The sequence below is a fragment of the Antedon bifida genome, chromosome 6 (genome assembly GCF_963402885.1).
Source record: "Antedon bifida chromosome 6, ecAntBifi1.1, whole genome shotgun sequence".
Classification (NCBI taxonomy): Eukaryota; Metazoa; Echinodermata; class Crinoidea; order Comatulida; family Antedonidae; genus Antedon; species Antedon bifida.
The window spans coordinates 11327206-11353998 of record NC_136231.1 but is presented as its reverse complement, the minus strand read 5'-3'; the positions used below and the strand labels follow the sequence as shown (position 1 = coordinate 11353998).

General features: G+C 34.0%; 1 protein-coding gene across 2 annotated transcripts; it reads right to left on the bottom strand.

Annotated features, from left to right (window-relative positions):
• Positions 1 to 3860: 3860 nt before the first annotated feature.
• Positions 3861 to 6008, bottom strand: LOC144845622 (fibrocystin-L-like). Of its 2 annotated transcripts, none has more exons than XM_078703055.1 (2): positions 5854 to 6008; positions 3861 to 4054 (listed from the first exon to the last, which is right to left on the bottom strand). In XM_078703055.1, exons 1-2 carry the CDS (start codon positions 5987 to 5989, stop codon positions 3921 to 3923), a joined length of 270 nt encoding a protein of 89 aa, XP_078559181.1. In that variant the 5' UTR covers positions 5990 to 6008; the 3' UTR covers positions 3861 to 3920. The 2 variants fall into 2 exon arrangements, with proteins under 2 accessions (XP_078559181.1, XP_078559180.1); XM_078703054.1 differs by lacking the exon at positions 5854 to 6008 and adding an exon at positions 4206 to 4647.
• Between the last annotated feature and the right edge of the window lie 20785 nt (positions 6009 to 26793).

Below are 26793 nucleotides of genomic sequence, written 5' to 3'. Positions count from 1 at the left end.
ATTGAAAAAATGACATTAAGACTGGTCGTTTATTATGCAGCAATATTTTGAAAATAAGGAGATAATGCATGTTGATCTCGGGAGGACTGAGTGTTTTTGAGTTTATAAAATAAAGTTCAAACAAATTTATTTATTCGTACTGTTTTATTATTTTTCTATGATTTGCTGACCGGAAAAGTTGGGGTGGGTTACTATTTTCAGGTGCCTAATTTAAGATTAGTAATAATAACCCACTACTCCAATAGTAATCCCCTTTCCCTCCCCCCCCCCCACTTCTAATAGTAACCCACCCTAAAAAACAATCAAAAAATAATAACCCAGGGTTACAATTAGAAGATTTACGGAATCAATTAGTTTAAACTAATTAATACATGCTATAGACTATTGTAGCCCAAATATCAAATTACACTTTTAATATTGCAAACATTTCCAAATTGATCAACTTGTAGTATATAACCATGTATTAATTAGTTTAAACTAATTAATCCATGCTATAATCTATAGACTATTGTAGCCCAAATATCAAATTACACTATTATTTATAATAATAACAGCAACCGGGAATCCACAAAATGTTAGGATTCAGCCAAGTAGCCTTTTTTGCAATTAAAATCTCATTACACGGAATCGCTTCGATGTTATAGAACACACTTCTCGTAGGCGTGTTGAATATGCGTGTAATAGCGTGTTGTATAAACGCGCCCATAGTTGCAACAGCCTGACAAATTGATATGGTAACACTATTAAAAACAAGTATATCAATCAGAACGTTAACATACGTTATGTTATATCTATTTTCAAATCTTTTAAAATCAAAAACTCATCAGCATCATTTTTTCATTCTTAACTTTCATCCTTATAATTATCCAATTTTGAATTGAGAATCCAGGATTTGATGTCAACAATTTCGCTACCTCTTTCTTGCCTGCAAAATGAGAAAAACAAAAATGCAATTATTCTATCATCTCTTACAGATGTATTTGTCCTAAATTTGTCCTATTTTGATGTCACATAACAGCTATCCACTTGGAATCGAGAAATTGAATATTTGCGACCAACAACCGGCCCATATTTTATAACTACTGTAGTACTGTACTTGTTAAAAAATAACACTATATTGATCTCTTTCCCTTTAATGTTCAACAATATTCCAATTAAAATGCTTAAATACAGAAGTATAGGCCTACAGGTACATATGACAACCTCAGACATCCATTCTATATTAGACTGGGTTCCAGCCCGTAAATTTTGGCACATATGGCGTTTTATACGTATAATATAATACTCAGATTTACGCACTGGGGAAATATGTGAAGAAATCGATTTGCATGCCCGCAAACATCCGATAAGAATGACGTAGGTTATCATACCATATGTGCCAAATTATTTATCTTTACTATTTACGGGCTGGAACCCAGTCTAATCATATATATGCACTGCTCTTTAACCAATTGAATGCTCTTTGGCATGTGAAGAACGAACCTTTTTAAATATAAACTTACCTGTGAGATCGTCATGGTTGTATAGGTCATCTCCTATAGTAGTAAACAAAAACAATTTATAACATTAATATTTTATACATTTTCGTTCTTGATACATTGTACATTTGTGTTTTCAAATGTTTTGCTGCTAATATTGTAGTAGACTTACCTGATGTTGTGGCAATTTCTAGTTGTCCATAACTATCAGCATCATCTGCTGATAAACAACAATAAAATGTTAAGAATGTAATGTTTACGAAAATCTAATTTGTGTCTGATAAGTGCCATTTCCGGCATCTACAGTTGCACAACTCTTAAACATTTCTTATGACACAGGGACAGATTGGAATGGAAAATGGGACATGGATTAATTAATTTTAACACTAAAAAAGAACTTCATAGAAAGAGTCAATCTTAATTTCACCTCACCTCAGCACCAGCTGGTATAGATTTTTATTAGTAATGTTTTATAAGCTTACCTGTGATGTTTTCTTCTTCTTTAAAAGTTTCATCTGCTGATCAATAATAAATGAAAAGTTAACAATTTAATATATTCCTAATATCTATCTGTACATTAAGTACTTTGATTGCACTGATTGCATTGAAGAACTTAAGATCTACCATAAAATTTTTTCCCATGTTTAGAACCAACAAATATATGGTCTTGATTTTATGGCACTCTGGAATTGTCTCTTCTATTAGCAAAAGAAGTATTCTTATTTTACATACTTTGTTTATAAACTATATTAAAGCTTACCTGTAAAAGTATTCATTTCTACTTCTAGGCTTCTGGGTTATCTCCTATAGAAAAACACAATAAAATAATTAATTAAAAAAAATTAAGTTTTCTTATTCTTCTTACCTGTACAAGTGTTGCCACTTGTTAATTTGACAAAATTTGCTGATTTTTCAATTACCTACTGGCAGAACAGGTAAGTAAAAGATATGTACTGTGTGGGTAATAAGCTGTACGGACTATATAAAAGGCAGGAAATATTTTGAGATAATCTAGGTTTTGGCGAGATTCTGGTTTTTAAGGTGTTTATGCTTTGTGAGAGTGAAGTTTGCATTGTACCAGCAACAATGCCTATTTTTTTTTTAAAAGATGTGCCGTGTTTAAAACGTTTTCACCCGCAACTACAGCAATTACATTATAATTCTTCAAGGTTGATATGTCCTTGGCTATTGCCTGTTCTTGTGGCCTCGAAGTCTCTGCTGCCTGCTTTTTATTTTGGGCATATACCGCATCACATGCTTGTGCATATCTAGCACTTTCCTGATCTCCTGTGATTTGTGATCATTATCTGTTATTAAAAACAATCCACTTAATATGTTCCCTTATAGAAGTATTTTAACACAACTTGTTATTAAGTTGCAAAATACTGAAATTAAAGACTGCCTGAACCCAAAACAAGTAAGTGCCAGACAAAAAGCCTAAGGAAAAGCCTAGAATATTTTATTTATCCTTGTTTGACCAATGTTTGACCAATATTTATCCAATTGTTCTGGAGGTTGTCTTTAATTTGAGGTGATTTATACAGCCGATGAAATCAAATTTGAAAGTAGTCTGTAATTGGATTTTTATGGGAGTGTCGACTTGTAGGTACTTTTGGCTAGTCTTCAACATAAGTTGCTCTTAGAGTGGATACGATAGTCTACAATTGAAGATGCTTTTAAAATTGGGGTAGGGGGAAGTATTAATAGAAGGTAGTGGGTTAAATAGAGGGAGACCTGCATTGAATATTTGAAATGGACTGTAGTCTTCAAAAAGAAGTTGCTCTTAGATTGGATACGTCACTAGTCTACAATTGATGGTGATTTTTGAATTATAATGCAGTATTAAATAGAAGATGGATGGTTAATTAGAGAGAGAACTGCATTGACAATTTGAAAATGACTTATAATTAATTAAAAAATCACCAACCTTGGAATCCAGATGTTCTGCAATATCCGTTGTAAAATCTTCAATTAGATTAAACTGAACATTAAATTTTGTATCAAACCTATGGTGTATTACCAAAGCTTGATAGCCTACAGTATATTGGAGTTTAGAAAGAATTGTGTTAAAACCTACACTGGTATCCAATATAGAGATGCAAGGCTGAACCTCAAATGGATGGTTCTCCATAGCATCAGCCGTAAACGTATACTCATTGTGCTTTGGGTCACTAGATGCCTCTTCTTCAGCTTGCTTCTCAGAATACCAATTAGTTATGTTGGTTTGTAATGATATAGGAATTATGGTTATGTTTGTTGCACGCCACACATGAGAATACAATTTAAGACTTTGGACAAGACGATACAAGCCAGTTCTATACTACAGTAACTCTACAGAAAACTCTACTTCAACTCATTACTTCTTAAATTGTGACTTACGTTGCATTGCCTGTACTTGGACCTCCTGTTGTATTTGTTGCTCTCACACCCCTTGTTGGGTCTTCAGTTGGGGGAGAAGGATCGGTCATTGCTAATAACCTCAACTTCAAGACTCTCGTACAAAGTACCGGTTTGTGCTGCATTAACAATTTCTGCTTGAAGGTTAACTAACTTATCATGTTCAAGGGTTGAATTGCCTGTAAGGAAAAAATATTAATTATTGTTTAGATATTAAAAGAATAGGTAATTAAATAAAATTCAACTCATTTCTAAACATATGAAACTGAAAAAAGAAGAAATCTGGATAGATTATGTGATACTTTAATATGGTTAAAGAAAGCTATTTACTTATTATATATACCAAACTGGCAAGATTGTTAACAAGATCTTCTTCATAGAAAACATCAACAGGAGCCACACCAAAGTCAACCATTATAACCGGTGTAGTGATGATGTCAATTGGGTCACTACCACGTATAAGTATCCAAAGAGTCTGCCAATCGCGATCAAAATAGTTCTCGCCATAAATGCTGGAGTCAGGAGTTGGCATGAACTGAACGTTTGGATCTTCTGGAACCCATATTTCTCTTTCTATTAATGGCAATGATGTCGAAAAAGTTGACAATTTTAAATATCTTCATGGAAACAGCATGTTGAACAAGTAGCTTCTAGAGTATCACAACGTATCGGTATTATTCGTAGATTAAGATATTATATTCCAAATTTTGCTTTAAGACTACTTGCTAATGCAATAGTATTACCTTGTTTTGATTACTGTAGTAATGTTTGGTCAAATTGTAACTTAGAACTTGTTAATCATCTTCAAGTACTTCAAAATAGAGTAGCTAGAATCATTCTTTATGCTGATATGTACACCCCTATAACAGAATTGATGTCCTCACTAAAATGGAAGAGTGTCCATGACAGATGGGAAAATGATTTATTAATTATGCTATTTAAATGCCTACAGGGTTTAGCACCATCTTATTTAACAAATCTATTCAAATTTATGGACACTTTTCACACAAAAAATACAAGAAGTCAATCAACAAAAACTCTAAATGTTCCAGCATGGAACAATATTTATGGAAAGAGAATGTTTAATTATAGAGCATCAACCTTATGGAATAATCTTCCTGTACATATCCGTAAAAATTATGAGACACTTAGTCAAGTTGAATTTAAAAATCTTGTATAACTTCTATTGTACATAGTTTTAATATAGCTTTTACTTTTATTTTTCTTGTATTTTTTTTCCAAATCTGGACCTCTTGGGAGACCAGTACTTGTGTATTGAAAGAGCTATTCCAGAATAAAGAAAGATTTGTATTGTATTGTATTGTATTGTATATGAACATATCTCCATCCAGCTGCCCGTTATTTGACATGACATAGTGACCTTGATGGTACACATCTAAGCGTTGAGGATTGGCATACCAGATGCCGACAACTATTTTCTGATCTGGAGCTGTGTTCAGGAAATGAAGTCATAACGTTTGAGGATTCGTTGAACTCTCATATACATCTCATAAGTCTCTCCAATTGCAACGATAGACATAAATGTGCTGATGCGCTCTTGACATGTGTACCCATGACACCAGCCGTGATCTTTAGTCCATTGATCAAATCAACATAACCGTTAGACCCAATGACGATTGGTGAAGACGTCGTAATTCTGTGTCAGGATCAAGACTTTCAATAATCAACATAGCGTAATCATAGTCATAGCATTCAAAAGCCTGCCAAGATTCATGCCATATGCAGTCTTCTGTACCAATGATACCTTAATGAAAAGAGCAGATTATATAAAAGATCACAGCTACAACACAGTGATTTTCCTACTCCTCAAAAAAGGGATGCCACAATAAAATTGCGCGCCCAGTCTCGGTGAATGGACTGGTCTTGTTTCAAGAGTGCAACTTTAATAGGAGGAAAGATTTAGGGAAGAATCACAGTTTACAAAAGCTAAAATTCAACATTAAAGCAGACAACCAACCTTTATGTGGACATTTTTCATCATAAGGAATTTTAAGTCCACGTCTCGGATCTCTATCCCACTCGTATGGAGAATCAGGAATAACATAACCAGGCCGTGATCCTCCTAGAATTCCACCATCTTCATCTCTGATCATTGCTTTCTTAAATGCATCACAATCCATCTCCACGCAATCAGAAAGATTAACTTTACTGTTAAGATTAAATGAAAAGTGTAATGTATTGAACTTGATTAATATTACTTGCTACCAATTATTTAAACTTCCTTCACCTGTTACCATATATATTATGTTAACCCACTTCTATATAACCCTGGCTACTTAATGGTCACTAATGGCTAAAGTAGACCCTCTGCTTAGACCACTAAACATTCCACCTTGACAGATTAATTACCCATTACCGATATTGTTATTATAATATATAGTAAATGTAGAATAAAGAATAAACACTTCAGTGCTAGCTTTCAACTATAACAGAACTTGTCTCTCTCTCACTTATTTGTATTGTAAATCGGTACATTACACTACAGTGGCGACGAGAATGGCCCTTATTGGCAAAATTGAAGAATTTATTGAAGGAAGGGAAGATTGGTCACAGTTTGTTGAGCGTTTAGACTTTAGACTAGAGTCTGAGGAAGAAGAAGAACAACAGGAAACTGATTGGCGGTACGTTGTCAATAACCAGAGGCTCTACGCAATAACCAACACGATATTCTACCAACAACAGCAATCTAACTGGATTTCACACTGTATTCGGAGACAGAACTATGATCCCTGCGAAGTTCTTACATTTTATGACCAAAAAAGTAAATTGATAGGAAGACCGAGCCCAAGTATACTTCAGAGAAATATAAACGCTAGTCAACTAGACCGAGAAGACTATATAAGGAAGTGCTTCCAGCATCTTTTATAGAAGACAATAACTACTATGTCCAGTAGTCATTAAGTTGATTAAGTTATGTCTTGATGTTTAATTTTAATTTTAAATGTAAATAGGTTGGGTAATCATCAGGAATAGTCCTGAACAGGGAGATGAGCGCCCCTGCCCACCGATGAGTTTCGGGATCCCTTTGACCCGGAGGGAGAGTACCCGTCAGGGTTACAGTTCCCAGGTTTTTAGTTGTTTTTAAAATTAATTAGTGTTCCATGACCTTCTCATCAAAATTAACGTCTCTCATAAAATTAAGAAAAGTTGTGCTATGTCAACATAATGTCAATGACGGCGAAATGTCCCCAATATTGGGGATAGCTATGAAAACAAATAAGTAAGTAAGTAACTTGTATTTCAAGGCAAAAGAAATTACTACAGAGGAGAAGAAACAAGCAACACTGTTAACAGTTATTGGCCCATCATCTTATAAGCTTTTACGAAATTTGGTTACACCAGAAAAACCCAAGGATAAAACATTCGATGAGCTGGTAACAGCTATGAATGGGCATCACAGTCCAGTGCCTAGTGAAATTGTACAGCGATACAAATTCAACTCACGCTTTCGACGTGATAATGAAACAGTGCCTGAATTTATGGCATCGCTTCGATCGATGGCAGAATTCTGTAACTTTGGAGCCTCGCTCAATACAATGTTACGAGATCGTCTAGTTTTTGGCGTCCGTAATCACGGAATTTGGTCTTTTGGCAGAAAAAGCACTGACACTGGAAAAAGCTGTTGAAATTGCAACTAGCATCGAAACTGCAACAAGAAATGTAAGAGATCTGGCGCAGCCAACCTCTGCAGCTGCAGTTGAAAATGTAAACAAAATTGCTTACAAAAAGAAGTCAAAATTTACGGAATTGTTCAAAAAATGTCCAAAATTTCCACTTTTTAAACTTCAAGAATTATGCTATAATATTGCCATTTATGCACATATATTATGGTAACATCATCTTATAAAGCCATAGTAACTAGTTGTGTAAAAAAATAAAAAGGTCTAAATTTTGACATTTTTCGAAAAAATCACTGCGGGGGACCAAAGGAATTTTTTAGAAAAATTGCCAAATTTTCTTCTTTTTAAAATTCAATAAGTATGCTATAATATTGCAATTTATGCACATATATTGTGTTAACATCATCTTATGGAGACATAAAAACTAGTTAAGTCAAAAAATAGAAGGGTAAGTATTTGGCCATTTTTCGAAAATTTCACTGCTGGGGACCGAAGGAATTTTTCGAAAATTTGCAAAATGTTCACTTTTTAATATCCAATAATTATGCTATTATATGTATATATATTGTGTTAACATCATCTTATAGAGCCATAGTAACTAGTTATGTAAACAAATAAAAGGGTCGAAATTTTGCCATTTTTCGAAAATTTCAATGCGGGGGAAAAAAGGAATTATTTCGAAAAATGGCAAAAATGTCCACTTTTTAAAATTCGATAATTATGCTATAATATTGCAATTTATGCACATATATTGTGTTAACATAATCTTATGAAGCCATAAAAACTAGTTATGTCAAATACAAATAAGAAGTCGAAACCATGTTTTCGCTGTGGAAAGAATAACCATTTGCCAGACAAATGTTATTTTAAGCAAACAACTTGCCATTATTGTAACAAGGTAGGACACATTCAATCTGTTTGTCTTAGCAAAAAGAAGGGGAAGCCCCAAACAGTTAAAAATGTTGTGGCAGATGAGCCAAGCGATGAACCAAGCAACATAGCTACAGAAATGTATGAAGAATTATTTGGAATAAAGACCACGTCTAGTCCTCCACCTATGAAAGTTAAGATACTGTTAGATGGTTTGGATACTGAAATGGAAATTGACACAGGAGCCTCGGTATCAATAATGTCGCAGACGAAATTTAGGCAATTATGGCCTGAAAGAAAACTTGAACCATCGTCAGTTAAGCTACGTACGTACACTGGACAAATAATGGATGTTTTGGGTAAAATTAATGCTGAAGTTACATACCAGAGTACTACTACAATATTACCGTTAACGATTGTGCGAACAGATGGACCTACCCTAATTGGTCGAGACTGGCTTCAGTTTATAAAGTTGGACTGGCAACAAATCAAGGTAATAAACCAATTAGATTTAAGTTCACTGCTTGGTAAATACCAAGAAATATTTAAAGATGAACTAGGTACCCTTAAGGGTACTGAAGCAAAAATGTATGTTGATAAAGAGACAATGCCAAAATTTTGCAAAGCCAGAAATGTTCCGTATGCTTTGCGACAGAAAGTAGATGACTAACTTGATCGCTTACAACGAGAAGGCATTATTGAACCTATACAGTTTTCAGACTGGGCTGCACCAATAGTTCCGGTACTTAAGGCAGATAAATCTACCATTAGGATCTGTGGTGACTACAAAATTACTGTAAATAAAGCAGCCAAAGTTGATCAGTATCCTTTGCCCCGAAGAAAAATTTACTAAATTGGACATATGTCAAAAGCGTACCAACAATTACTCTTGGATAAAGATTCTCGAAAATATGTTGTAATCAACACTCAAAAGGGACTTTACAATATACACGGTTGCCGTTTGAAGTCTCTTCAGCACCAGCGATTTTCCAGCTTGTCATGGAAGGACTATTACAAGGAATTAAAGGTGTTACAGTATACCTGGACGATATATTAATTACGACAGGAAAGAAAGATTTTGAGCATTTCGAAACTCTTGAAACCGTCCTAAAGCGACTGGCAGATGCTGGACTTCGTCTAAAAAAGAGTAAGTGTGTTTTTATGGTTAAATCTGTTGGTTATTTGGGACACCTGATCGACAAAGAGGGATTGCATCCCACAAACGCCAAAGTGAGAGCAATTAAAGATGCTCCAGCGTCTCAAAACTTGACAGAACTGAGAGCTTATTTGGGATTATTATCTTATTATGAAGTTTTTACCAAACTTATCCAACACACTTAATTGCTCTGTTATATGCCTTACTTAGTAAGGATAAAGCTTGGAACTGGACAAATTTAGAACAATCTACTTTTGATAAATCAAAGGAATTGCTACTTTCCTGCAGAGTACTTGCACATTATGATCCAAAAAAGGAAATAATATTATCGTGTGATGCATCTCAATATGGAATTGGGGCGGTACAGAAAGACCAATCGCATTTGCATCTAGAACACTTGCAGAAGCGGAAAAAAAGTATTCGCAAATTGAGAAAGAAGGTTTGGCATGCGTTTTCGGAGTAACGCGATTTCAGTCTTACATTTATGGTAGACATTTCACATTGGTAACAGACCATAAGCCATTGCTGGGTCTTATTAATGAGGACAGACTTGTGCCTAGCCAAGCATCAGCTAGAATCCAACGTTGGGCACTGAAATTAGGTACATACAAATATACATTAAAATTCAAACTGACAAAGTCCCATGCCAATGCGGATGCCTTAAGCAGATTACCATTGCCAGGAAAACCAGAATCAATTCCACAACCTGCCGAAACTGTTCTATTGATGGAGCCAATGAACCAATCTCCAGTTTCCACAGCAGATATTAAAGGTTGGACGGTTAAAGATCCAACACTTTCTCGAGTTCTTTACTACATTAAAAAGGGTTGGCCCAATACTAATCCAAAAATTGAAAACTTGCAACCATATTGGATGGATCTGACAAAGAGAACTCTCTACACAAGATGGATGTATTTTGTGGGGAAATAGAATTGTTGTTCCACAGCCTGGTAGAAAACAGTTGCTACAAGCACTACATGACGGTCATACTGGAATTGTCAGAATGAAAAGTTTTGCTCAGGATTCGTTATGGTGGCTTATATGGACAAAGACATATCAAAGCAGTGCGATACATGCCAATCCAATCAAACTTTACCACCTAAAGCACCATTGCACCCATGGAATTGGCCAAATAGACCATGGTCACGATTACATATCGACTATGCTGGACCATTTATTGGAAAAATGTTTTTAATACGATGCATACTCAAAATGGCTTGAGGTAATTCCGGTAAATTCCTCAACGACAAATACCACAGTGGATAAGCTCAGGCTTATATTTGCATCGCATGGATTGCCAGATAAAATAGTATCCGACAATGGAACATGTTTCACCAGTGATGAATTTCATACATTCGTAAAGCGAAATGGAATAAGACATTCTTTAACAGCCCCATATCACCCATCATCGAATGGTCTTGCGGAACGTGCTGTACGCACATTTAAAGAAACAATGAAACGTATGAAAGATGGATATATCGAAACAAAAGTAGCAAGATTCTTATGTTGTAATTTGTATGTTCTTGTTATCAGTTTCTTCTTTTTAGGACCCAAGTGGAAATAAGTTTTTAACTTTTCTTGGCATTCCTTGTAATCAAGGCCTGTTTTTTCCGTGCAATTGTTTTTCTATTTTCTATGTATTATATTTTATTGTTTTTTAACCTTGATTACCAAATAAAGTTAAAAAAAAAAACAATTCAAGATTCCTATTTAAATATAGAAATACACCTCATAGCACAACTGGCAAAACACCAGCAGAATTACTGAATGGCCGAAAATTGAAAACGCATTTTGATCTTTTACACCCTTATCAAGCAGATCGTGTTATCACTCAACTTGAAAAACAGAAATTAGCCCATGATCGTCATGCAAAGAACGCACTTTTGTAGAAGGAGAGTAGGTGTATATAAAGAACTTTAAAGGACAAAATCTGAAATGGTTACCCGGAACAATAATATTAAAATCCGGTCGCATCTCATTCAAGATAAAACTAGAAGATGGACGAGTTTGTCGTCGTCATGCCGACCATATCAGGAAGCGTTATAGGCCTGTTCAAACTCATTAATCCAAATCTGAACAGTGGAAACATCACAATCGACTGTCGAAGCACAGTCTATTACTGCTCAGCGAAGAGTATACCTTACTCGCGATAGAAAACCGCCGGAAAGATATGGACATTTTTAATAACTGAAATATAGAAACTTTTATGGACATTATTACTGGACAATTTAAAATGTTGATCTTATATTTTACTTTATACAGTGCATTATACCATATACATTTAAAGTGTTATTAAACCATAACTTAGTACAGTGCTGCTTTGATTCAATTATAAATAAATAGCTTAGAATTGTTTATAATAGAAGGGAGGGAATGTAATGTATTGAACTTGATTAATATTACTTGCTACCAATTATTTATACTTCCTTCACCTGTTACCATATATATTATGTTAACCCACTTCTATATAACCCTGGCTACTTAATGGTCACTAATGGCTAAAGTAGACCCCTCTGCTGAGACCACTAAACATTCCACCTTGACAGATTAATTACCCATTACCGATATTGTTATTATATATAGTAGATGTAGAATAAAGAATAAACACTTCAGTGCTAGCTTTCAACTATAACAGAACTTGTCTCTCTCTCACTTATTTGTATTGTAAATCGGTACATTACAAAAAGTATTGTAGGTAAGTGTACTAGGTTGATGAAAATAATGCAACTAGCAAGTAAGGATACACAATGATTACATTTACGTAACTTGGATAAATGCAAGTGGTCCGTAGATATATAGGATAAATACTATTAGTACTTACCCTAAATTAGGTATATGTATGTAAACCCTGTTCTTGTCTCTGACTGTTACCTTCTTTGTACAGTACCTACAGCGGACATTGGGTGGATACCATCATCATTTGATGGATTGGTCATAGTAGCGTAATGATCTTTCTTACACGCAGTATCAAAATGAGCGAATGTGACATCTATTGATAAGAAAGAGCAAAATACCTTTATTTGTAAATGAATAAGTATGTTGAAACATATTCATTTGGTAAGTTTCACCAAAAATGTATTCCGATATTAAAGACATATTTTATGATAAAACAGTACTAAGGGACAACCTCAACATTACAGTGGTGATAACTTGGATACAATGGCAATTTTATGTTATCCAAATAAGCATTCAGCTTCATGTGTAAACAGTATGAGTATACGTTTCCTGCAATAGAACTCAACTGGTTTGTCCAAGTAAGGACTAGGTTTGTCCAAGTAAGGACCAGATTATGTCATGCTTTTACATACCTTGCAATCTTGTGCTTCCAGCAATAGCTGGGTAATTATGTATACCATGAAATGGAAAAAATGGAGCACCATTATCACCAGACATGAAATTTGCCCTTACGTATCCAGCATTTCCATTGTCTGGACCACAAGGTGCACACTGTTTTGCACTTTGACCTGCATTCTCCGGTTGATTCTGAAATATTTACATGAAAATGGGAAAATGTAATATTTTAATCAGAATTTATAAATTACGTGTCTGATTACACAATGGAATGGCATTATCAGTACACGTTAAGAAAAAGAAGGTAGAAGAGTAAGAAAGTCCTTTGACAAATTTCCTTATGAAAGTCAAGTATGCATATATAATATCTATACATTGATTTTATTTGACAGAATGCAAAATATAGTTCCCCAAACTGACAAAATAATAACATTTGAAAAACAGAATTAAAATCTTTTAAAATGAATAATAAAAATGTTCATATTTATTGAAAATGTTTATATCTTTTTTTTGTGTCTTTTTTGGGTTTCCCACTTTTATTTCATCGTCATTAACATTGTTCCATTCATTATGATTTTTACATTTATACATTATCTAATCTAATTCATCATAATTGCTTAATTACAGTATTCGGTTTGTAACATGCTACAAATGTTTATATTCTTACTGAACCTACCTGTAACTCATCGCAATCAAAGAACAGGCTTGTACCAATTATAAACGATGACTACATTCTCACACATACTTATCAACAGCTTCATGACTAAGAGAAGATGGCCCAATGACAAATGGCATCACCCCGATGTTGTTGTCTAAAATCTAAAATGTAAGTTACTATATAAGGAAAAGAGAAGTATTTTGGTATTGCTTACCTGCTCCAACTGTGTGGTGAATTACATTATCCTGAATTGCATCCCGATAGCAGGACTGAAGCCATTATGAAATGTATATTCACGTACAAACGATGGACTTTCTACAGTAACTTCTCCAATATCCAAGAAAGCAACTGAATAATGTGGCTCATAAAAATCTGAAACAAATAAATAAGTGTCACTATCGAATGAATAAGTGCCAGACAAAAACCTCAGGGAAAAAAAAGTTACAATTACAGAACTAACACTTTCCAATGTAAGAATGTTCCTTTATAGAAGTATTTTAACACAACCTGTGTTATTATAATGTATTATTCTGGTCCTCAAGCTTTACTGGAAACTGAGGAAATTCGGATTAGGCCCTCCACGGACCCTCGACAGCCAGCAGTGCAGCGCCTACCAGATCAGCACACCGGGAGACAATCCCCTACTTTTTTCAAACAGTGTACCACGTTCTTTAATGTGCACTGTTAAGTACACAGGACCAACGGCTTTACATCTCATCCGAAGAATAAGGCAATGAGAGTAAAGCATCCTGCCTAAGGAACCATGGTGGTCTATTTATAATTATTTTCTCTCAATCTAATAACAATCATTGCCATGATTCAATAAATTGTTTATTAATTAAAAATATAAAAATCATCACCATTAATGACCAGAAATAATGAGTGATAGAGCTGATAATGTTAGTTTTCCCAACGATTATATAATCTTAAATTTCCAAAGAAGGAAAGAAGGCAAATAAAGAGAATGCTAGAAGTTTGGACTGGCAAACAGTTTAGTGTACACATAAACAGTAGTTACTGGCACTGTATACTTCAACACAAAGAATAAATATTCTAAATATTTATTTCTTAGGCTTAATACTTACAATAGTTGATTAGATCCACTGCTAGCACTCTTCTTCCTTAGATTCATTCGCATAGTCTGACATTTTAACTTAAGGTACCTTCTCTGTGGGTGCTCAAATGAAAACTGTCAATGGATGTCAAAGGTTGAAAAAGCAATGCGTTGCTCAATTTCTAAACAATGACCCTGTTGTACACACATTTGACTGGATATTTGTTTAATTAATGTACAGTATGTATGCATGTATGAACATGCTCGCCTGCATCTTAAATTGAGAGGATCTGTGTGTGTAGCATCCAATAAGAATTTAGTGAAGTTCGAGAAGCTGGGAAGAGCAACCCTGTGTTGATCTGGGCCTCCATGGATAAATTGAACTTATTATACCTATTCATGGTAACAGTAACGTTTGTTGCTCTTAGAGTGGATACGGTAGTCTACAATTGAAGATGCTTTTAAAATTGGGGTAGGGGGAAGTATTAATAGAAGGTAGTGGGTTAAATAGAGGGAGACCTGCATTGAAAATTTGAAATGGACTGTAGTCTTCAAAAAGAAGTTGCTCTTAGATTGGATACACTAGTCTACAATTGATGGTGATTTTAGTTATTATAATGCAGTATTAAATAGAAGATGGATGGTTAATTAGAGAGAAAAACTGCATTGACAATTTGAAAATGACTTATAATTAATTAAAAAATCACCAACCTTGGAATCCAGATGTTCTGCAATATCCATTGTAAAATCTTCAATTAGATTAAACTGAACATCAAATTTCTCAACAACTTTTAGTGTTGATCTGCGATTGATATGTGGAAAACACCCTCAATGACAGAAAACTCTGTTGAGTTGATACCTTCTAGCGTGGATGAGTTGGAATAAACAATGCTGAATTTAAAGAAGTAACCACTTCCTGACAGATTAATGGCAAGTTGCTGCATTAATTGTCTTTTTATATTTGCCAGACTCCGTTGATACAAAATGGGGAAAACCTGGTATTTTCGGTGAAAATTTATGAGTCTTCCATTTGTTTTGGCCTCACGATCAATCAAAAAGTGGGTGAATTACAGAAGAAAAACAAAAATATCAATCCGCACGCAATGCATTTTGGGATTTATAGCGGGCCGCTAAAATTACTAGAATCAACTTATTTTTCACATTTTTAACCATTTAAAGACAAAAAAGTTACCATATAATATTTATTTTTACATTAATTGTAGTTTGTGACCTTAAATTAGATCTAAAAGACGTAGGGAAGGGGGTCTTTTTAACTTTACTGTAGTGTTAAGATTAAATGAAAAGTATTGTAGGTACAGAAAGTGTACTTGGTTGATGAGAATAATGCAATTAGCAAGTAAAGATACACAATGATTTACAATAACGTAACTTGGATAAATGCAAGCGGTCCGTAGATATATAGGATAAATACTATTAGTACTTACCCTAAATTAGGTATAATTATGTATGTAAACCCTGTTCTCGTCTCTGACTGCTACCTTCTTTGTACCTATAAGCATTCAGCTTCATGTGTAAACAGTATGAGTATGCGTTTCCTGCAATAGAACTCAAACAATGGCAGTTGTTGGTTTGTCGAAGTAAGGACTAGGTTTGTCCAAGTAAGGACCAGATTATGTCATGCTTTTACATACCTTGCAATCTTGTGCTTCCAGCAATAGCTGGGTAATTATGTATACCATGAAATTGAAAAAATTGAGCACCATTACATGAAATTTTCCCACACGAATCCAGCATTTCCGTTCTCTGGACGAGGTGCACGCTGTTTTGCACTTTGACCTGCATTCTCCGGTTGATTCTGAAATATTTACATGAAAATGTTAATGGAAAAATGTAATATTTTAATCAGAATTTATAAATTACGTAACTGATTACACAATGGAATGGCATTATCAGTACACGTTAAGAAAAAGGAGGTAGAAGAGTAAGAAAGTCCTTTGACAAATTTCCTTTCGAGTGAAAGTCAAGTATGCATATACTGTATAATATCTATACATTGATTTTATTTGACAGAATGCAAAATAGAGTTCCCCAAAATGAAAATATAATAAAAATTGAAATACAGAAAAAAAAAAAAAAACATCTTTTAAAATGAATAATAAAAATGTTCATATTTATTGAAACTGTTTATATCTTTTCTTTTTTTTTTTGTTTGGTTTCCCACTTTCATTCATTATGATTTTTACATATATACAGTATTCGGTTTGTAACATGCTATTTAATGTTAAATCTTACTGAACCTACCTGTAACTCATCGCAATCAAAGATCAGGCTTGTACCAATTATAAACGTCCATTCTCACACATACTTATCAACAGCTTCATGACTAAGAGAAGATGGTTCAATGACAAATGGCATCACCCCGATGTTGTTGTCAGCAAGAACAAGATCAGTCATTTACAGCGGAACTCGAAATTTGGAAAAAGACTCCATAATCCCAATTCTTCCAGATGAAGAAATTGGCAATCTGTGTGCAGTCTCTCTGACCATCCCTCGTCATGAACACCGTGCAAAGAAGTATGGCCTTCGTTGTTGCTCCATTGACTTTCAACGTCACAATCTCCCCACTGACATGGTACAGCACCATCTCAGAGCCTACCACAGTGTTGTCTTGTAGGATGACATCTCTGGAGCTCTCAATTTCAATACCTGCTGGCCACGATATATCCTCAGCATTGTAGCGGTCTTGATATGTACCAGGAAAGACAGAACAGCAGATTAATCTAAAATGTAAGTTACTATATAAGGGAAAGAGAAGTATTTTGGCATTGCTTACCTGCTCCAACTGTGTGGTGAATTACATTATCCTGAATTGTTAGTCCTGAAGTACCAAACATCCCGATAGCAGGACTGAAGCCATTATGAAATGTATACAACCGCTGGACCTTCTACAGTAACTCCTCCAATATCCAAGAAAGCAACCTAAGGGAACATTATACTTACCCGTTGATTAAGTTAATTAACAATTGGGATGAAATATTTTACAGTACTTTGTACTTAATTTATTATTAACATTAAAACATATTTTAGTGTAAATTAAAAATAATTTTATTTTATAGTTGTTTATTTATAATTTAATTTAGCATTTACTTAAACTATAGGCTTAATATAATTAAGTTAAGTTATCTTGCCCAGTGGGCTAGTCACAACAAAACCAAAAATCAAGCCCTGCTGAAATGGAAGCCTTATAATTCTTTTTTGCACTTTTTTTTATAAAAAGAAGAATTATCTGCAATTGCGCCATTGGCTGCAACAGTATTTTTAATTAATGATTTATGGTTTTTTTCAAATAACTACTGCATATATCACAATATATCACTTTTTAACAATTAGCCAGTAAATCATGGTCTGGTGTTAACATTCTGAATTTTCCACTGATGCAGTGATGCCTGAATTTCACTACACTGCATAAAATATTAGTAAGCCTATTATAAGATTACCTTTTCCTTCAAATAGAATACAGTAAATGTCCATCTGGGTCTTGTCTTCTAATATGTGATGCTTCAAAACACATATCCAGTCGTCTTCTGTTGGTCATTTTGAGATTTTTTTCTTCTGAAGAAACAATAACAATTCTACTAATTTTTTAATTAATTATTAATTATTAGGTCGTACAGACAGTGACCCAACAACTTTATGTCTTGTCTGAAGAATCACTCAAGAACACAGACAAGTCAGCACAGATCTCGAATTATAAAATATTGCTTATTGAATCGATCAAAAGATGTGTACGGCGTAACAGTTAGCGTTATTTAAATATTCCTTGTTTTTAACTATATAAATATTGACTTTTTGGAACTGAAGTTGATTTATAAAAAGCATATAGGCCTATTTACATCGTATTTGTTACATATAACCCTGAATAGTCTTTGGTTTGGTGTTTAATATAGGACATGCGGATAGATTGTACTGTATTTATTAGGTATTGGTATATAGGCTAGGCCAATACTAGGATGATAGGTCCCAGCATGTAGGCTAGCCTGCTGGGCCTAAAAAAAATAAACCTTAAACCAAAATTACATTTCCTAGTTTTTAGAATGAAAGCTGTCAACAGAAAAACCAATTGATATCTAAGCTAGGCCTAATTGAATATAGGGTCTTCGGCCTAGGCTAGCTTGATACTAGACTAACGATATAGCCTTTATAGTAATAATACTAGCCTAGCTAGGCCTTATAGGCCTAACCCATTCCCATAAAAGAAAGAAGAAGAAAACAGATCTGTCATATAGGCCTAGCTAGCCTAACTAGGCCTAGAGCTATAATAGACTATAGGCCTAGCTAGTAGGCCTAGGGTACGGGTGCTGGTCAACCCGTACCCAAACCAACCCGTACCCATGCCAACTCGTACCCAACTTGGCTAACCCGTACCCAAATAATTGGTCAACTCGTACCCACTTTGGCTAACCCGTACCCAAACCAACCCGTACCCATGCCAACTCGTACCTAAATATTTGGCTTACTCGTACCCATTATTTGGCTTGCCCGTACCCATTTTTGGCTTACTCGTACCCATTATTTGGCCTACTCGTACCCAATTTGAATAATTACTTGTAATGGTTTGATCGGCGCAAAACTAGTGGTATGCTTTTGCCGTATGAATATTTTTATATTTAAATTGTTTTTTTATTTTACAGGTCTCGGTGAAATGTGTGCTAATAAAAATGACCATTGATTTGATTGTAGACTTCGTTTAATTAGGCATATATTTGTTAACATTTATTTAAATGTAGTATTATAGTTTTATAAACGTATGTTTGATGTGTCTTTTTTATTTACGTAAGAGAACATTAATTAATAAAAAAATATTTTAACTGTTGTATAGTTAGTATTACAATTCAATTAAGCCCAGGTAAAGTACCAACAACGTATAATACTTATCAATTTTTATTCTTTTATTTTATTCTCATTATCTTCCCTGATTACCTTCGATCAAGTAATTATTATTTCTATTGTATTGGTATATTTAAAATTGGTTGAATTAACAACGCCCTGTTTTAAGCAAAAAGCCTGCTGGGCTATGGGTTCGAATTACTCGTAGATTTCGTGCTACGTGTTTTTGCTGACCGGGATTAACCTTTTATTATAAAAAAAACACGCATTTATAGGGCGGCCCGGCGTCAAAGAGACGACTCAGTAATGACGTATGATCGTTTTCCATATATTTTATTTATTAATAATTCAGTGAAATGATCATATACACGTACTGTCGTACTGTAAGGCAATTAAACATTTTGGCAGATTTTCTTCTATAACAGCTACGTGTTTTTGCTGAATGGGGATTCCTCTTTAATATAAAAAAAACCGCATTTGTACGGGTCCATTTGTAGTGTGTCCAAAAATAGACAACGCAATGTGGCGTATGATCGTTTTCTATTTATTTTTTTTTTCTTAAATAATTCAGTAAAATTATCTGTTTGTTTACGGTGATTAAACATTTTTGGTAGATGTTTGCTCAATAACTTACAGCTACGTGTTTTTGCTGACGAGGGATTCCCTTTTTAAAAAAAAATACGCATTCTATAATGTGTCAAATAAGACAAATGAATGAACTACGATCGCTTTTCCATGGCAACGGATGTCGTCTTATTTACTAAAATAATATAAACGTTCTGAAGGCCTACCTACACGTGTCTGAGTACTTACGTATCTTTCAGCGATAAGATGATTTTTTTAAGGTTTAGTAGTATTTATTTCGGTTTTTAGTCATAATAATACAGTAATAATCATTATAAAATGAAAACGTAATAACAGCAAATGTCGTCGTTTGTAATTAAATGTTAAATTATTGGAGGTTACCTTTTATTAACTCTCACATCCGTCATTGTATACTAGATAAACGGCAATAATCATAATATACTACTAAATGCTCATAGCAGCAATGAGGCTGGTATCCACTTAAATAGTTTCGTGATTTTAAAATACGAGTGACTACTTAAAAATGTATTAAATATTTTCGAAATGTTAAAACAGTTTAATATTTTCCAAAACTTGCAAAACAAAACAACAAAAACCATTCGTTTTAAAACGATTTTCAAAAAGCACATTACTTCATTATCTGTAAAATAAAATGAAAATACAAATTATGTATAAAAGATATTCATGTTTACTTTTAATAATTCAAGTTTTCATCATCACAGGCTAGTGGGTATTTCAATTTCCGTGTACTACTATTCGTAGAGAATAATAGATTAATAAACTCATAAATGAAAAAAAAAAATAGAATGCAGCACAGCCGACCACTGACATCTGACAGAGCCATATAAAACAGCGCCCTCAAGTATTAACTTGACCAAATACGACGTACGCAAATACGATGAAAGCTGTGCTTTTTTCGTACGAGTCTGTACATATTATTATACTTTTTAGGTCAATAGTTTTTGCCATTATAATATCGAACATATGATTGGTATCTAAAAATGTAATAAAACTGGGTTTAAATGTAATATAAATATACTTTAAATAGCATTAAACTTGGGTACGGGCCAGCCAATGATGGGTACGGGTCAGCCAATGATGGGTACGGGTCAGCCAAAATTTTGGGTACGAGTAAGCCAAAATTTGGGTACGAGTTGGTGGGTACGAGTTGGCATGGGTACGGGTTGACCTGTATTCCTAGAGCTAATACTAGGCCTAGGCCTATTATTATGATTATGCCTAGGCCTAGGCCTATTCTATTGTTGCATCCACTTTACCTTAAAAAAACCAATTTGTATCCAAAGCTAATTTGATACGAAGACATCCTTCCACATTCCAATAAAAAAACTACTAGCTAGGGGCCTAGGCCTAGCTAAGTATAAAAAGTGTATTGCTATACAATACAATACAACGGATAGGCCAGCTAGGCCTAGGCTAGGCCCACAATTTTTGAGACTCGTCAACTTATTGTTTCGGAATGCAGATATTTTTTGCCCCGTCGATATAAAATATTTTCCCGTAGAAGTAATTATTAGTTTATTACTAATTTTTCTGTTAAGGTAGTATAAGTATAGGATTTGGTAAATCATTTAATACAAATAAATATAAGTAGAACCACCAGAACTATTTCCGCTATACAGCCCTATTTAAAAATGGCCTGGTCTAAATTAACATTCTACCTACTAGGGAACGTAGGTTGGCCGAGGCACTCTGCTTGACTTTCTAGGCCCCCCACACTACAAGTCCTAGGCCTACCCGTTAGGCCAATTTCTCTCGCGTTGTGGTAATAAGGATACGCAGCTAAAGTGAATTTCCTCCGCTACACTGAACCACGAGCTAAGCCTACATATTTAGGCTACCGATACTCGTCAATTTATATTTTATGGCATCAATGCTACACATTTTGCCCATTGATAATACATTTTCTCGTACTAAAAGTACTTATTAATTTAATTCATTATGTCTATACTTTATTTATTTAGATATTTAGTTTCCGTTTCTTGTTGAATAAACTGCAAATAAATAAAGCTATTGTATTTCTAAAGGTTCCTTTAGCAAAATGGAATCATCTTTCCTATAGTATATAAGAACACAAAAATATTTAGGATCTCGCTATTTATCTGGGCGATGTAGTCTGTGGGGTTAAAGAATACTCGAGCGGAAGAATACAACACATAATAGCCATATCTATTACCAGTAAAACAGCGTCCTCTCTTATTATTTCGCGTAGGTTTCAAATAACGGGGAAAAAAAGTTAAGTAATATCTAATTAATGACTAATAATTACATTACATTTTAATATTTAATAGCATAAGTGTGTTCCACTCATAAAAGAGTATTAATAATTCCAAAATTGTAATACAGTATATCGAAAAGTTAGATTTTTATTAGTGATAGAAATTTAGTATTATTTGGATAAAATAAAACTGTAAAAATATCATTCAAAAACCATCGTGGAAAAATACTTAACCAACTTCAATTTTGTTCAAATTTGGTACAATAATTCTATATGCATTTATTTATCTTTAGTATAAAAATTGGGTAATTTACTAGAATTTTAGATGATTTGGACATTTTTTATTTTTCAAAATATGATGCCTATGGTTCTACTGTACATTTACAACATTTTTTTTACTAAAAGTGCGCCTAAGTTATTTTTTTTTTTAAAACTTGATACTAGTATTTTTCTTTTACATTATAACATTTGGGTAGTAAATTTTTCTTCTCATAAGCTATTATAGTGTAGGCCTACATTTATATTATAGTAGAACCCCTCGTTTAATTGGGGACAGCTCTTTTTACTATTTCGCCTTAACGTCTGTTTTTTTAACATTCGCCATTTACATTGCAAATTATAAATGGTATTATTATTTTTTAGTGGATTTAGAATAGCTAGAACATGTGTGATAGTAGTTTTGACTACACTATATCAGGGAAGAGTGAGATTAAAGCAGTCGTGAATTAAAATTTCAATAAAATTTGTCAACAAATATAATTTTACTATTTCGCCTTAACGTCTGTTTTTTTAACATTCGCCATTTAGGCCTATAGGCCTAGGCCTACATCGCATTATAAATGGTATTATAATTTATACTGGATTTGGAATAGCTAGAACAGTGTGTAGTTTAAACTATACTATATCACGGGAATGAACGTGAATTAAAATGTCCATAACATTTGTCAACAAATATAATTTTGCGATTTCGCCTTAACGTCTGTGTTTTTTTTTACATTCGCCATTTGCATTATAAATGGTATTATTTTTATAATGGATTTGGAATAGCTAGAACATGTGTGTAGATCTTTTCCAGATGGATTTCTTTTCGAGATTTCTTTCAAACTAAATGAGGGGATCTGCTAGGTTCCCGCCCGGAGTGGCGTGTTGACCGCAATGAATAACAATACCATCTTCCCCACTACACCTGCACCAACTCATTTGCATAATAACGCACGGCATACCAACTGATCAATATTTGTATAGGAGTAGCAATCAATGGGTTGGTTGGATGGCTGCTGTTGTTCATCATTTAATTCATTGTATCAGTTGTTTTGATTTCTCATGATCAATTATTCACTTAATTCATTTCATTTATTCATGATCAAACACAGTAAAATGTAGTACATGGTTTGGAATAATGTTCGTTTGTTCAAAGTTAATAATTCACACAGAAATTGTGAAATTATTTATTACAATAATGCATATGTATTTAAATAAATAGAGAGAATACACTAGCCAGGCTAGGCATCGGCATCTTTACACATTTCTATTTATCTGTTCCTAATTTTCTGACATAACTTAGGTGTTCTTAAAATTGAGGGCGCCAAACATAAAATTTACGAGATCGGAAAGAGGCGGGAAGCCAAAAAAAAAATGATGGTGTGCTCCCTTGCCTCTAGCACGGTAAGGCTCTCTCACAGCCTTGGGGGTACCACACATCAGATGCTTTGATGTTATTGCCTCATAATGTGTGGTGGAAAGGGGGACGTTTAAATCTGTGAACCCCAAACACAGAAGCTCGCATAGCTTTAACTCTTTTCCACCGACCGGCATGGGGTTTGAACCCACGATAATCGTGTTCCACGACGCTCTACCAACTGAGCTATCCGGCCCTCTGGTTAATAGCAAGGTTAAAACTAGATTCGTTTCCTCAAAATTACGTCATGAATATGCAAATTTATGACGTAACGATTAGAATGACGTAATATGAAGCGCGTATAAGACTATACTATTGTCACCTTTATTACTCGTGTACATTGTGGCATAACGGGTAGTGCTCTAGTAACTATCGTTTGGATTGAATTCTCTCAGCTCTACTGGCTGGGGTTCGAATCTCTACGGATTTCTTTTTTTTTAAATAAATATAAAATGCTTTTCTTTTATTTTGAAAGAGAGATATTTAGAGAGTCAGGTTAATTTAGGATAATATAATGTAAAAGATTAACAACATCAAAATTCAACAGTGTGGCGCGTTGACCGCCGCGAGTGACTAACAATTGAATGTCAGAAAAAAAGGAATTATAGTTCTCTTCGTTACGTGTTTAGAAAAGAATTTATATCTCATCGTTGGTGGTATGTCGGCGTTGCAAATGGGTTTGTACAGGTGTAGTGGGAAAGATGGTATTCCAACCGTTTTAAACCAAAATATCGGCTAAATATATTCTTTTTTGCGTTTCAACATATATGTTAATGATTCCAATTACGATACAAACTTTTTTTTCATTTTGTAGGTAAAATGGCAGATATAACCCTTTTTGTCTTTCCCCTTAACGTTTTCATACCACAATCGCTGTGCTAAGGGGAGTTTATTATTACCCTTAAGGCCATTTTACACTAATAAGTCCTAGACTCGGGTACCCCGAGTAAAAAGAGGGAAGTAAAATCAACCGATTGACCCCTATCTAAGTTTATTTTCTGTCAATCCTTAAGGCTACAATTTATATAAAACAAAATAATTAAACGGTTAAATTCTGTTTCACCAAATTTATAAATAATCTAGGTCCTAGAGGCATGTCTTTTAATTTGTTGTCGGTGTCTTCTATTCTAGGCCTAGAAGGCCTAGCCTAGGTCTAAGTGATGCGGCCTTTGCCGCCTGGCTGGGCGTGAGGTGAGTTGGTACCAATTTTAAAAACTAGTTGCATAGGCCTAGTCAGCTAAGCTAAAAGGTTAGGCCTAGCCTATTATAGTCGCCGCATAGTACTGTATATCGCTATTAATTAGGGCCAAAATTAAATAACTAGCCTAGGGGCCTAGCTAGGCCTATTTAGCTTATCTTTCTTAGGCTAGGCCCTAGCCTAAGCCTAGCTAGGTAGGCCTAGGCTAGGCCCTAGCCTAAGCCTAGCTAGGTAGGCCTAGAATAGGCCTAGTAGATATTCGCCCAGGATTCGCGTATGGGTGTTAAACGGATGATCGGGCCCACTTTTGTATGCGCACCAAACAAAAGGAGGCCTCCAAATAGCCATAAATAAACACAGAACTAAATGGCCATTAAACTAGTTTAGTATCTAGTCAAGTATCAGCCGCGCAATGTTTTTATGAATATAGTAAATATTAATTAATTATTAAACAGCCGATAAATACTAATCAATGTGTCTTAATACAAAACAAATTTTACTAATCTAACATCTAGTTTTAATGATTAATTATAATAATTAATCGTATATTTCTTTTGTTTACGTCTTTTCTTATTTCTGCATATCATTATTATACATGATACCCCAAACAACAAAGGCTCATCTCATAAACACAATATTTCCCATTTTTTTAATTGTACATCTTCATTTCTTATGCACTTGGAGTTTATAACTTGATACAGAAACCATAATCCTGTTATCGATAAAATGAATATTAATTATTAATATTGGTAATGGTAACTAATAATAAATAAACTAATTTCCAACATTCAAAAAACCACAATTTGCAGAATAAAACCAAAACGGAAACAAAACAACTTTATTTATAAAAATCACACATACTTATTGGCACATGTAAAATAAATAAAAAAAAAAAATGTACTGGCATAACTGACGGCCGCAATAACTGGTGGCTGAAATGATCCCAAAAGAGTTATGTTGTCTGGTACTCGTTGTGTTAACATTAATAATGTCTTTTTCCTTTTCATATAGGCCTAGTGTCTGATGTGTTGATGGAGTAAATGTTCTTGGGCAGCTGGTTGCAGTTTTTCTCATTTTCTATGGCTATATTGTTCTTAGTTGATGTCATATTCTAAATATGTAATTTGTATTGTCATGACGTTGAAAATATTTAAATAACAATTGTCCATGTGGTTTTTAACATCTTTAGATTCATCAGAGATTCATCTGATGTCCAAATCCAGTAAAAGTATTGGATTATTTTATTGATGATTTGTTCTACTGTACAATCATGTAAGAATTAGAAATCTGGCTACTCGCTCAAAGCTGCTACAGTAATGTACTGTGTTAGGAATACTATTAATTGAATCTAACATACACTGGATAGTTCCTAATTTCAGTCTGTTACAGTATTAATTTAAAGAATTTTATTAAGGAACATACTACACTAATTGTGCTTCATATTTTCATATTCATACCGGTAATTTTTTTAAAAACATTTGACGTTTTTAACATGTATGAAATCTATCTCCAGCAGGATCAATTACAGGACAATTGTTCTTGTCTTATATGTGATGATTTTTATGTATAAATAAATGATCATAATGTAAAGAAAAATAAATTAGAAACATTGACATTCTAGCTGAAATACTTTGAAATATTTAATCACTGAATAACTTAATAAATTACACTTTAATATTGTGAACATTTCCAAATTGATCAGC